This window comes from Loxodonta africana, chromosome 10 (genome assembly GCF_030014295.1).
Source record: "Loxodonta africana isolate mLoxAfr1 chromosome 10, mLoxAfr1.hap2, whole genome shotgun sequence".
Lineage (NCBI taxonomy): Eukaryota > Metazoa > Chordata > Mammalia > Proboscidea > Elephantidae > Loxodonta > Loxodonta africana.
In genome coordinates, this window is record NC_087351.1 from 90,209,662 (window position 1) to 90,222,809 (window position 13,148).

Sequence of the window (13,148 nt, forward strand, 5' to 3'; positions counted from 1 at the left end):
CTAGCATGTTAACCCTTTGCACCACCCAGGAACTCCAGGGGCGTGCATACTTTCACTGAATTCTCAGAATTAATTTCTTTCCCCCGTGTCCTTCTGCCAGAGAAAAGAGACTCCCGTTGGCCCAGCTGGGACCAGGTATCCTCCTCAAGGCTGGAGGACTGTGCCGGGGGGTGAGGTCAGGTGTACGTAGGGTTCCCCACGAAGGGGCTGGAGTGGTAGGCAATGGCAGAGATGTCCAGCAGAGGCCAGAAGCATTGGATTCCTGAGGGCCTAAGGTCCGTCTACTAGTCTCTGGATTCTGGGACCTCTGCTCTGCTGTGATGGGAGGCGGGCAGATGGGCTCCCTGGCTGCTGGGACGAGGGTGTTCAAGGCTGCAGCATTCTCATCATCTTAATTTCTAAAGTGACGGTTTCCTGTGTGGTTTCACTTGGCATGTAATAATATAGGATCTTTGAACATTTCTTCCATCTTTGTTGCTGACTGCTGTTTAACTCTTCACATGGTTTTATTGCCCGAAATATGTGCTCAATTATGGTGGCATCCTTCATAGCACTTACCAGAGTGTACACCCATCATGGATATTCAGTCTGTCTTGGCTTGGCTGGTAGAAGGGGGTACTGTTCCCCAAGGGCACTGGGATCAGTCTTCTGAGTGTGCCCATAGCCCCATTCTGCCTCAGAGGCTGTAACTCCTTGAAGGCAGGACCCCAATAGTTTCAAGACCATCAGCTGTGGTGATAACCCAGGATGCACCTCCCAGCTCTGAAAGGGCATCAGGGCTTAAGTTAATGCTTCTCCATCCTTGACAACCTGCCACCTATCTCCCCCATGTGTCAGATTCCACCCTCCCCCCAAGTAAAATTATTCCTCCAGTTGATAGCAGACCTTGGCTAAAGTTTGCTGTGAAAAGCAAAACCAAACATGTTGCCATCGAGTCAGTTCCGACTTATAGCAACCATATAGGACAGACTAGAACTGCCCCACAGGATTTCCAAGGAGTGGTTAGCAGCTGAACTCTTAACTACTGTGCTACCAGGCTCCAAAGATTGCTATTCTGAGGTTCAGAGAGCCCAAGATTTGGAGTGTTTTCTAGGCTTTCTTTTGATACTGATTAGTTATTTCTTTTTAAGCAAAAAAAAAAAAAAAAAAACCCAAAAAACTGAGTTTTTCATCTTTAAAAATACCAGTACCTGCCTCCCAGGACTGCTGTGAGGATGCAAAGAAATATTGTATATGAGCATATTTTATAAATTGTAGTGCTCCAAACAAACAAAGTATTATTAGTATGTCTGAGGGGTGGGTGGCAAACACATTAAACTCAGTGTACCCTTGCACGAGTCATCAGTGGATGATTCATGCAAGGGTCCTTGAAAGCTCGTTTCTGAGTGAGTGGGACCCAGACCAAGTAAGTTTTGATAGAGAGGAGAAGATCAGAAGCATGGGGCCTCCTGAGAAGGTTGATCTCAGTGTGAGGTTGGAGTTGGCTTCTCTGGGCAGCAGGAGACCAAAGGAGAAGGGGAGAGTGTGTGTGCATATGCATCTGTGTGCATATGCGTGTGTGTGTGCATGTATGAACACGGGGAGTAAATCAGGGTTAAAGACAGAGGGGCAGGAAAGTACAGTGCTTAGAGAACAGCCTGCATTCACACCTCTCTGGCCCTGGCTTGTCTCCCTGCAGGTACACCTTCGCTCTGCCAGGCGTCTCTGTGAGCTCTGCTGTGCCAACCGGGGCACCTTCATCAAGGTGGGCCAGCACCTGGGGGCTCTGGACTACCTGCTGCCAGAGGAGTACACCAGCACGCTGAAGGTGCTGCATAGCCAAGCCCCGCAGAGCAGCATGCAAGAGGTCCGCCAGGTCATTCGCGAGGACCTGGGCAAGGAGGTACCTGTCTCTACCAGGAAGGGTGGGGACCCAGCACGCTCTCCTCCTGAAAGGGCCCTGGGAGGTTCTTGCTCTGGCTCCAGGGCACTGGGGAGCCACTATTGGCACTGAACCAAATTTCACAGCAACTTTGAGGGCTGAAATCAAGAGGTAAGGAGAAACCTCAGTGGCCCTCAGTAAAAATATTGGTTGGACTATATGAAATTGTTGCTGTTAGACTGTTCTTAACTGCAATCTAATATGACTCACATGGTTCAACCTAGTATCTATCAGGTATTGAGAGTTTACTGCATACCACAACTGTACTGTTCCCTACGTTGTCTCATTTAATCTTATGGCAAACGTATGAGGTAGGTAATGTTATTAATCCCATTTTGCAGATGAAGGATAGAGGACAATAAGGTAAAATGTCCAAAGGCACTGTTAGTAAGTAAGGGTTCCAGTACGTGGCAGTATGATGCTGCCCATGAACTGTCCCAAATGTCCAGTGCATTGTCATTTCTGGAGCATCCTTCAGCCTGTGCTTGATTACCTCCAGTGACAGGATGCTTACTCTCTCGTCCCCTGCCCAGGGGGTCCCTTCTGTTGTCAGCCATCTCTGATTGTAAGCAAATGCTTTCTCATAAGGGCTAAGACCTGCCTCCTCAAACCTTGCTTATCTGATCCTCATTCTGGCCCCTGGAAGGACAGAGGAAGAATTGAGGGCCCTTCTGTATGACAGCCCTTGCTGCACTCCTTCCGACCCTTGCCAGTGTGCCAGTGACCTGCAGGGGGTGTGGCACCCAAAAAAGGGCACTACAGCACGGACCCTCGCTGGTCTGTTCTGGCCACTCTGCTTCTGGGGATGAGGAGGAGTTCAGGCAGCGGGCCAGGCCCAGCCTTATAAATTATGTGGCATAACTTGAGGGTACCTCAGAGATCCATGGAAACCCTGGTGGCATAGTGGTTAAAGAGTTTGGCTGCTAACCAGAAGGTCAGCAGTTCGAATCCACCAGGTGTTCCTTGGAAACCCTATGGGGCAGTTCTACCCTGTCCTATAGAGGTGCTATGAGTCAGAAAACGGCAACAAGTTTTTTTTTTTTTCAGAGATCTCTTCTAAAAGATCTTCCTCTCTCTTTGACTTGTCACTGTCTTTGAAATTCTACTCTTAGAGAACTTTGTGTCTTCCAGAGTTTCCCAGGCCAAGTAATCTTAAAGTCAAGCCTTTTATCAGATGATGCTGACCTGAGATTAGTTTACAACCTTTAATGCCTCCCCATGGCCTGAGCAGGGCTTTCAGGTCCATCCTAATCTGTTGTCAACTTGCCTGTCAGTTTCATGAATATGCTGTAGAGGACAGAGTGGCACGGTGGCTTGAGTTTGGGCTCTGGAGCCAGGCTGTTCTCTGCCTTTCCAAGCTTTGTGCCCTTGCACAAATGACTTATCCTCTGGGCACCGTGTACTGTAAAATGAGAAAAACCTTAGTGCCCACCTCACAGCGTTGTTGTGAAGATTAGAAGAGATAATGAATGGAAGGTGCTTAGGGCGGTGCCTGACCTGGAGTATAGGCTGAACACATATTAACTTTTATTATTATTGTTATTTCCCCATGCTCTGGCTCCACCGTACTGCTTGTCTCAGAGTCGTTGTGCACACTGAGCCCTTGATGCCTTGCCCACGGCCTACCATCTACCTGGGATGTCTTTACTTTCTTCTCTTCCTGTGAAGTGCTTCCTTGTGTCCCCAGGTCGTTTGTCCATCCAGCCATCTATCGAAGGCCAGGCACTGTGCTAGGTGCTGGGTATTCTGGCCAAATCACACCTCTTCTGTGAAGACTTCTCTGACTCTTTGTAGACCAGTCCTATCCCTCCTTTGGGCTCTGTAGAACTTTGCTCCTCCCACTTGTGCAACTTGTGGTGTGGTTGGTTGTGTACGGCGACTCCTCTGCAAGACATCAACCCTTTGTGGATGAAGACCATGATTGTCCTTTTACCGCTGTATCCACAAGTGCTCAGAACAGTGTCTGGCATATAGTAGATGCCCTGTCCCGAACCTGTTGCTGTCGAGTCAATTCCAACTCATAGCGACCCTGTAGGACAAAGTAGAACTGTCCCGTAGGGTTTCCAAGGAGCGCCTGATGGATTTGAACTGCTGACCTTTTGGTTAGCAGTCATAGCTCCTAACCATTATGCCACCAGGATGTTTAATAAACCAATGAATGAATGAGGTGGTGGCTTAGTTAGGCTACATGCTGAGAGCAGAGGGGAAGTTGGTAATGATGTGCTGTTCCGTTTTCACTGATCTGTGTGGAACTGACCCTGGTTATCTCTTGGTCCCTTAATGTAGAGCTGGTGCCAGTTGCCCAGCACGGAGCCAAAGGTGTCTCACTCCTTAGTGATAGCCTGGCCTGGGGGTGGAGGGGGGGACTTCATTAACCAAATCTCACAGGAGGTGAGCATAGAAATCTCTGCAGACTCTCTTGCCACCAAGAAACATTTTCTCCAAAGGGGGAGAGATTGAGCAAAGGGTAAACTGATTCCGGGCTGGAGTCAGGGACCAGGCCACAAGCTGGGAGGAGCAGTTAGGTTGGAGGAACCCCAAGCAGAAGAGACGGGATTGGCACGGTGCATGTCTTTGTGTCTTGCCAAGACTGTTGGCCTCCTCCTTCCAACAGCACGAATTTCACCCCCAAATTAAAACTAAATAAATCACTGTAATAACAGTGTGAAGTGCATCATTGCTGGCATGTGGCAGCTCAGTGGGGGTGGATGCAAGGGGTTCGGGGAGGCAGCAGAATTAACCCTTAGAGGCTGACTTGTTTGTGGAGAGATGTGGAGGGTGCTAGGAAGGAAAGACCATGCCAGCAGCTCTCTCCAGAGCGAGATGGAAAGCTCCAGGTGTTGTTAGTCAGGGTGGGTCACCTAGCTGACTGTAGGATGTTAGGGGTTGGGAGATGTTACCTGAGTTTTAGGGTCTCTTCTCCACTCCTATGGCCACGTGGTCCTGAGCATGGCTGTGTGGCTCCTGCCCCACAAGCGTGTTTCATGCTCTCTGAGGCTGGTGTCAAGGTCACAGCTCTGAGGGGCATCCCTCACAGCTGGGAAGCTCAGCAACCTCTGGTTTCTTACCACAGCCCCCACAGGCACACAATCAAATTCTTCCTTCCCTTCCTCCTCCACCTCCCTTCTGGGAAGATGGCATTTGTTCCCTGGTGACACACTTTCTCAGTCTGTGGGTGGAGGGAGGGGGAAAGGGGCTGTGTGGGAAGCCGGGTAGGTGAGTGTGGGGGTGTGAGGGCGGAGGACATCACTCACTGTGCACTTCCCTCCTCCTCCAGTCACTCCCATGACGCTTCTTGGGGAGCAGTACTCACCCCCAAAACATGTTTGAGTGGGTCTGCTAATCCTGGGCATCACACTATCCTGGGACCCTTTGGGGACAGGTCTGTTTCATCCCTGGAGCCTGGAGTGTGATTGAGTGCCACGTATCACCCTCTTCTTTCTAGGTCCCAGTCTTTGGGTAGACTCTGCGGTTACCCAGAGCTCAAAGACTGCATGATTGCTCCTGAATTTCAGACTGAAGAGCAGGAGGTGGTGAGCGAGGAGCTCAAGGCCGGTGCCTGGGCTGATCAGTTCATCTATGCCTATTGTAGACACCTCCCATCAGTAGAGGCCTTGGGGAGCCATTAGCATCCACAGACCAATCCCTCTCCCAGGTGTATGGGGCTGGCCCTGAGAGGTGTCCTCAGAATGGGGGTAGGAGACAGGATGGACACTGCAACACTTCTGGCTCCGTGCCTTACCTTTGGTTCTGGGTCAAACCAAGCCCTGGACAGCAGCCTGCCCATCAGTGTAGAAGAGAGGGGGAGTGAGGGCAGGCACCGTCCTCATGTGGGATCGGCTCAGCAGGGACTGTGCTGGGGCCCACGTGACAGGGTGAGACCTCATACCTTCTGACCACTAGGCCAGTGCTTTGTCGCCTACATAGCACAGCTTCTGCTTGGTAGAGATTCTTTTGGAAAGCAGCCTTCAGAGTGTATGTGTGAGTGTGTGTGTGTGTCTTGGAAGTTTCTCGGTATTACCAGGAAGAAACTTACTTTTTTTCCTTTCTCTTATTTTGAATGTTGGGGCCCTGGTGGTGCAGTGGTTAAGCGTTTGGCTGCTAATCAAAAGATTGGCAGTTCAAATCCATCAGCCACTCCTTGGAAACCCTGTGGGACAGCTCTCTGTGGCCTCAGGTGCAGTGCTGACCTTGGCCAGCAGATGGCGCCTGAGCTTGAGAGTCAAGTGGAAGACGTGGACTGTGCCCACAAAGGGGAGCACTGACCAGGTGGTTCTTTCTGCTCCCGCGCATGGTCCATGCTGTGGAAGGAGCCTGAGCTGATGTCTCTGCACCTTGAATGGGGCAGACACAGGCCTAAGCAAGAGACTGTTGACCACTCTGGCCCTTGTGAGCGCTTGGCTCCATTTGGGAAGACCTGGCATGGTTCTTCCCACTGACCACCAACCCCATCCTTACACCTTCCTCATTTGGTATAGGAGTCCCATGAGGCCCCCTCCAGGCCCTAACAGTCTGTAATTCAGTGGTTGAGTACCTCTTCCTTCATTCTTCCATTAATTCTCTCTCTAGCTTCTTCAAGCAGCTGGTATTTGGTGAAAAAGGCACAATGATGAGCACTGTGGTGAAGCCAAGAATGGGTAAGACCTCATTCCAGCCCTGTAGTCTGGGGTCATAGATGGTCCTCACTTTGTTGTAATCCCTGGCTGTGTAAAGTGCTGAGGAATTTGCAGGAGAGAGAGACTATATTTGGGTGGATGGAGGCTTCTTGAAGAAGGTAGCATCTGACCTAGGCCCTCAAAGATAGATGGGATTGGAGGAGGTGGAGGCTGGAGGAGGGTTAATAAGGTGGGCTGAGCAAAGGTGTAGGGACAGGAAAGCATCAAGGAAGGAGGGTGAATGGTGAATAGCCTTGTTGGCTAGAATGTGGTGCTCAGGTTGATGGATAGTGGAGCTGAGGTTGCAAAGTTGGGGCCTCTGTCAGCCTGAGGGAGAGGAGAACATGGGGAGGGACCAAGCAGACAGCAGTTTGATGCTACACGGTGGTAAAGGTGAGCCCTGGGTCCTGAGTGGGTGAGGAGGAACAGTGGGGCTATCATCGCATGCAGAGCTTACCCAGGGCCTGGCCGTGGTGGGAGCTCAGCAGACCCATCTCAGTGAAAGAATGGGTTTAGGGGCTCAGGAACAGGTGGGGAAAATGAGAGGGGCCACCAGCACATGCAGAGGTTGCCCAAGGCCTGGCCGTGGTGGGGGCACAGCAGATCCATCTCAGTGAATGGATGAGTTTTAGGGGCTCGGGAACAGGTGCTTGGGTCAGGCGTACCTTAGTCTTCAAGGTGACATCTTTGCTCTTCAACACTTTGAAGAGGTCCTTTGCAGCAGATTTACCCAATGCAATGAGTCTTTTGATTTCTTGACTGCTGCTTCCATGGCTGTTGATTGTGGATCCAAGTAGAATGAATCCTTGACAACTTCAGTCTTTTCTCCATTTATCATGATGTTGCTCATTGGTCCAGTTGTGAGGATTTTTGTTTTCTCTATGTTGGGGTGCAATCCATACTGAAGGCTGTGGTCTTCGATCTTCGTCAGTAAGTGCTTCAAGTCCTCTTCACTTTCAGCAAGCAGGGTTGTGTCATCTGCATAACGCAGGTTGTTAATGAGTCTTCCTCCAATCCTGATTCCCTCGTCTTTTTCATATAGTCCAGTTTCTTGTATTATTTGCTCAGCATACAGATTGAATAGGTATGGTGAAAGGATACAACCCTGACGCACACCTTTCCTGACTTTAAACCAGTCAGTATCCCCTTGTTTTATCCAAACAACTGCCTCTTGATCTATGTAAAGTTTCCTCATGAGCACAATTAAGTGTTCTGGAATTCCCATTCTTCACAATATTATCCATAATTTGTTATGATCCACACAGTCAAATGCCTTTGCATAGTCAATAAAACACAGATAAACATCCTTCTGGTATTCTCTGCTTTCAGCCAGGATCCATCTGACATCAGCAATGATATCCCTGGTTCCACGTCCTCTTCTGAAACTGGCCTGAATTTCTGGCAGTTCCCTGTCAATATATTGCTGGTATTTTCAATCGTATTATATGCATGTGAAAATTGGACAATGAATAAGGAAGACCAAAGAAGAATTGACACCTTTGAATTGTGGCATTGGCAAAGAATATTGAATATACCACGGACTGCCAAAAGAATGAAAAAATCTGTCTTAGAAGTACAACCAGAATGCTCCTTAGAAGCAAGGATGGCGCGACTGCATCTTAAATACTTTGGACGTGTTGTCAGGAGGGATCAGTCCTTCTCTAGAAGGACATCATGCTTGGCAGAGTACAGGGTCAGCAGAAAAGAGGAAGACCCTCAACAAAGTGGATTGACCCAGTGGCTGCAACAGTGAGCTCAAGCATAACAACGATTGTAAGGATGGCTCACGACCAGGGAGTGTTTCGTTCTGTTGTGCATAGGATCGCTATGAGTCAGAACCAACCTGATGTTACCTAACAACAACAGGAACAGGTGGGAAGGAAGAAGGGGTGGTGGAAGTTGACTCAGATTCCAGAAGGTTGTTTGTGAAGGAAAGAAGGGGCAGAATGGTGATCAATGTGTCAGGTAAGAGAGTCTTCTAAAATCAGAAAAGAGGAAAATTCTTTCTTCTGAGACATGTGCAGAGAAAGGGTGTACGAAGAGGCTAAGACATATTGGGTGGGGGTTGTTGAAAGAACTCCACCTAATAGCCTGATTTTCTTAATAATGTGGGACAGGTAGGGGAAGATGTAGGTGGGGAGGCTGGAGGTGGGTATTAGGAGTTACAGTGGGACTTAAGAAGAGATGATGGATGAAATTCTCAACTGCACTGGGTGCCTTTGGTCATGGACACGTCTACCCATGTATCCAATCTCCCCACGTGTACATGTAAGTCAGATCTTGTTAGAATATATTTCAAGAAATGATTCGGTTTTATTTGTTGTTCTGGAATAGCGTTGTATCAGATAAAGGTTATTTCCAGCCCTGAAACTACATGAAAAACCAAAAGAAATGAGGTCCGTTCCTTAGCATAGGAATACCTTTTCGAGAGCCTGTGCTTGTGTTAGTGTTTGGGTAGTGAGGTTTGGCTTGTGTGCTCTTAACGAACATATCTTTTAATCAATCCTTTACCCCTTGAGCTTCCATTGGGTTGAGGATTTAGACTTGACCTTATTTTATAACTTCCAATTTCTTTGTTCGTTTGTTAGTTGCCATCACTTTGGCTCTGACTCATGGCAACTTTATGTGTAACAGGATGAAAGATTGTTCGGTCCTGTAGCACCTTTATGATCACTGGTATGCTTGAGTCTATTGTTTAGGCTATTGTGTCAGTCCATTTCATTGAGGGTTTTCCATTTCTTGATGGTTTTCCTCATTTTTCTTGGCCCTCTACTTTACCAAACATGATGCCATTTTCTAGTGATTGGTCTTTCCTGTTGACAGATGTGTCCAATATAAGTGAGTGGAAGGCTTTGAACTTTCCACATTGCCCAGGGTCTGCTGTATGTTGCAGGTGCTTGATGGATCATCTGACCTGAATTTTTCTAAGAATTCAGAGAAGGTGAGGGGGATCGTTGTGCATCAAGAATGGAAGAATATACACCCAGTTGCTTTGTATGAATCTACTAGTGCAGGTGGAGGGTAACTTTTTTGTCTTGTTTCACTCAAGGTTTAAACAAAAGTTCAGGAAACAGATAAAGAAGCACTTCCCCCCAGAACATCACTGGTCTTTAAGGACTGGTAGGAGTGGCACAGAGAAGGCATTCTGAGTGAAAGAACCAGCATGAAAGAGGGAAGGGATGTGGTGCAAGAGCCTATGTGTACGAGGTTCTTGGTGGTGGGAACGTTGAGTAGGGAGAGCTTGTTGGGCTTGGAGCAGGACCTTGTTGTGGAACCTTGGAGCCGGGGCAATGGGTATGGATGGTGACCCGCAAACTCTGTAATGACCCTCATGTCTGCACATCTGCACACAGGACCTCCGCTTGCACATGAAAACTTGGTGAGAAGGAGGAAAAGGCGACACCTCCGGGTGTCCCTTCTTCCAGGCTGCACAGCTCTGTCAGGCCTGGATTCCATTCTCCCCTCAGCTAGGCCTTTCTTGGCACATTTGTACTGTTGGTTGGTCCTGCTTTCACACGATACTTGAGCTCCATATCAAGCCTTTGAGGTGGGCAGGAGCCAAACTGCTTCTTGGTTTATTAGCATGTGACTTATCCTCTCTGTCCCTTTGTTTTCTCATCCTTAAAATTGGGATGATAACAGTACCCGCCACATAGGCTTGCTGTGAGCATTAAATGAGTTAATGAATGTGGAGCACTTAGAACATGCCTGGCACAGAGCATATGGCCAGGAAACATTAGCTACTATTTCTAGACGCTTTATGTATGCGAGGAACTAAGGAGCCCTGGTGGCATAGTGGCTAAGCTCAGCTGCTAATGGAGAGGTTGGCGGGTCAGACCCACTCAGTAGCTCTGAGGGAGTAAGACCAGGCGATCTGCTTCCTTAAAGATTACAGCTAAGAAAACTCTTCGGGGCAGTTCTTTCTTTCTCATGGGGTTGGTATGAGTTGGAATTGACTTAATGGCACACAATAACAACAAGGTTCAAAGAGACTTGTAAATGGCAGGGTTGAGTCTTTAACCAGGTGTTTTGACATCTGATATGGCTCTCTGTCCCATATACGGTCTTGCTAAAAGAAACCTCTTTTCTCTTCCCCTCCCCATCCATACCCAGCATTCCTTCTAGTGGCCAGCCCCTTCAGCCCACTGTTAGAAAGCTCTGACAGGTGTCTTTGCTGCCTTGGAAGCCAGTTTCCTGGGCTTCTAGAGCACCTCCTCCCCCATGGGGGGCTGCTGGCAGCTCAGCAGGTCAGTGTTTCCCCAAGGCCATGCAGATACAGCTCCTTGGGGCCAAGGACCCTGACTTTTGTGCTTTGGTCCTCAGGGCAGACTCTATGGTTCAGGGGTGGAGGTGGAGGCTGACTCCATGGCTGAGAGGTGGAGACGGTGGCTGTGCTGGATTCAGCACCAATCCCAGTCTTCTTCATTTGCAAGATGGCAGCTTGACTCAGCATCCTCATGGAGCTGGGGTGTAGGGTATATTCAGGGGTGAAAACTCCTCAGTTGAACTAAGGCTGGAGAAGTCATTTGTACAGAAGGATCCAGAGGAAATCCTCCTATCCAGAGGGCCAGACTCCATCTGTGGGGCCTATGGCTGGCAGCAAACTTCCTACCCCTGGTGACAGAGGCCCCATGCTCTCTTAGTCTATACTGCCTTCTTTCCAGTGCTGGTTCAACTTCTCCTCATCCTTTTTTTCCCCTAATTTATTCACAAATGTTTATTTATTTATTTTTGGTTTTAAAGAACAGTTAAGTGTCTATTATCTCACATAATCTCTGTGGGTTAGAAATTTAGGAATGGCTTTGGTGAGTGTCTCTCGTGAGGGTGCGTTCAAGATGTTGGTCAGGGTTGTGGTGATCTTGAAAGTTTGACTGGAGTTGGAGGGTCTGCTGCCAAGATGGTTTGCTCAAATGGTTGTTGACAAGTTAGTGCTGGCTCTTGGTAGGAAGCCTCGGTTCCTAAGCATGTGGACCTTTCCACAGGGCTGCTTGAGAGTGACGGCAGCTGGCTTCCCTCAAAACAAGCAGTTCAAGAGAGAGCAAAGTGGAAGATCCAGTGTCTTTCATGACTTTGCCTCAGAAGTCATACTTCTTCCTTTCCACAATATCCTCCTGGTTACAAAGATTAGCTCTATGCAGTGAGGGAAGGAACTATACAGGGCTTGACTACTAGGAGGTGAGGATCATTGGGGGCCATCTTGGAGCCTGGCTACCGCAGCATCTTTTGAATTTGTTCTTCTTTCACTGATACGTCTATATCATCTATTTATTTCTTGTGATAAGTATATATGTAACAAAACATTTGCCATTTTGACATTCTTCATCACAAATATTTATTGAGCACCTTTGTCCAAGTACCGTGCAAGCCCCTGGGGGGTCCCTGTGCTCTGGAGCCCCTGCCCCTGTTCTCCCACACTGGCAGGGCATGGCTGGGGGTGGGGGTCACTCTTTACCACACCAAGTGGCTCCACTAGCCTGAAACTGAGTGCTACCTTGAAGTCTTCAGCTGTCTTTAGATTTACCTCTCCTGGTCCCAGGCACAAACCTTTGCTCGTTCAGCGGCCTGGTTTCTTTCTCCCACCCCCTACAGTCCCTGAGGAGGCTGCCGAGTGAGTGTTCTGTGAATGAACAGAAGGCTATGGTGGCCACAAAGCGGTGTGTGAGGAGGAATGGCGGGCGAGGGCGAGAGATCACTCCCTCCCGGCTTGGCCTCATCTTGCCTTCCCAGCAGCTCTCAATAAAAAATACATTTATATTACAACATAATGAATAATAAAAAAAAATCCCCCCCCCCCAATAATGCCGAATATCAAAAGGAGATTTTTATCAATTATGAGAGAGATTTTGGCCATGAAATGGTAGTTTAACGAGTGGGAGATGGATGGCGGGAAGCATTAATGTCAGCTGGGACGGATGGGTACCCATTAGTCACTGGGTGGAGAGGTGGTGGGGGCCAGGCCCCTCTGATGCCTTCCTCAGGCCCTGCGCCCCTCTCCTGGGCTGCGAGCCTCCTCCTCCTGGCCTCTAGCCTCCAGTCTCTTGAGGCACCATCAGCTTGGTTATTTCATTGTAAAATGGAGATGAACAGAATTTTCACATTAATAGGGCTGTGGCAAGGATTGAGAAATATAATCCATGTAAAGACAGTGCTCGGCACGTAGTAAGTCCTCAATAAATCTTAGCTGTGATTATTGTGCATGGAGGTATAAAGAGGATGAAATGAGACAGTAAGACTGGAACCCTCATGTCACATCCAGCATTTTGCCTGGTGCCTGACTCATCATGGGGTTTGGCAAACACTGGCTCTTTTTGTTCACCTTCCATAGTTCAGTGGCAAGTGCTTTAGGCAGATATTATCCAGGAGAATCAATAACTCATGGGGGTTGGGTAAGTTTAGAAATTATCTGGTCCAACCCCTTCATTTCATAGGTTTTGGAAACTCAGGCTTAGAGAGGGGATGTAACTTGTCCTCAGTGGCAAAGCTAGTTGGTGGTAGAAACAGGGCTAGAACCCAGGCCTCCTGACTCCTGTTGCGGCTGGTACTCTTCCTGGGCTCCTCTGTGAGAGTCAGCG

General features: G+C 48.6%; 1 protein-coding gene across 5 annotated transcripts in view; it reads left to right on the plus strand.

The window, feature by feature from the left end:
• The window catches only part of ADCK1 (aarF domain containing kinase 1), a 148,730-nt gene that overhangs the window by 46,060 nt on the left and 89,522 nt on the right, over positions 1-13,148 (plus strand). For all 5 annotated transcript variants that reach the window (XM_064292806.1, XM_003408565.4, XM_023546427.2 and 2 more), the window contains one exon: positions 1,679-1,882. In XM_064292806.1, the coding sequence (XP_064148876.1) occupies positions 1,838-1,882 (45 nt within the window). In that variant the 5' untranslated portion in view covers positions 1,679-1,837. The remainder of the gene's footprint in view (positions 1-1,678; positions 1,883-13,148) is intronic.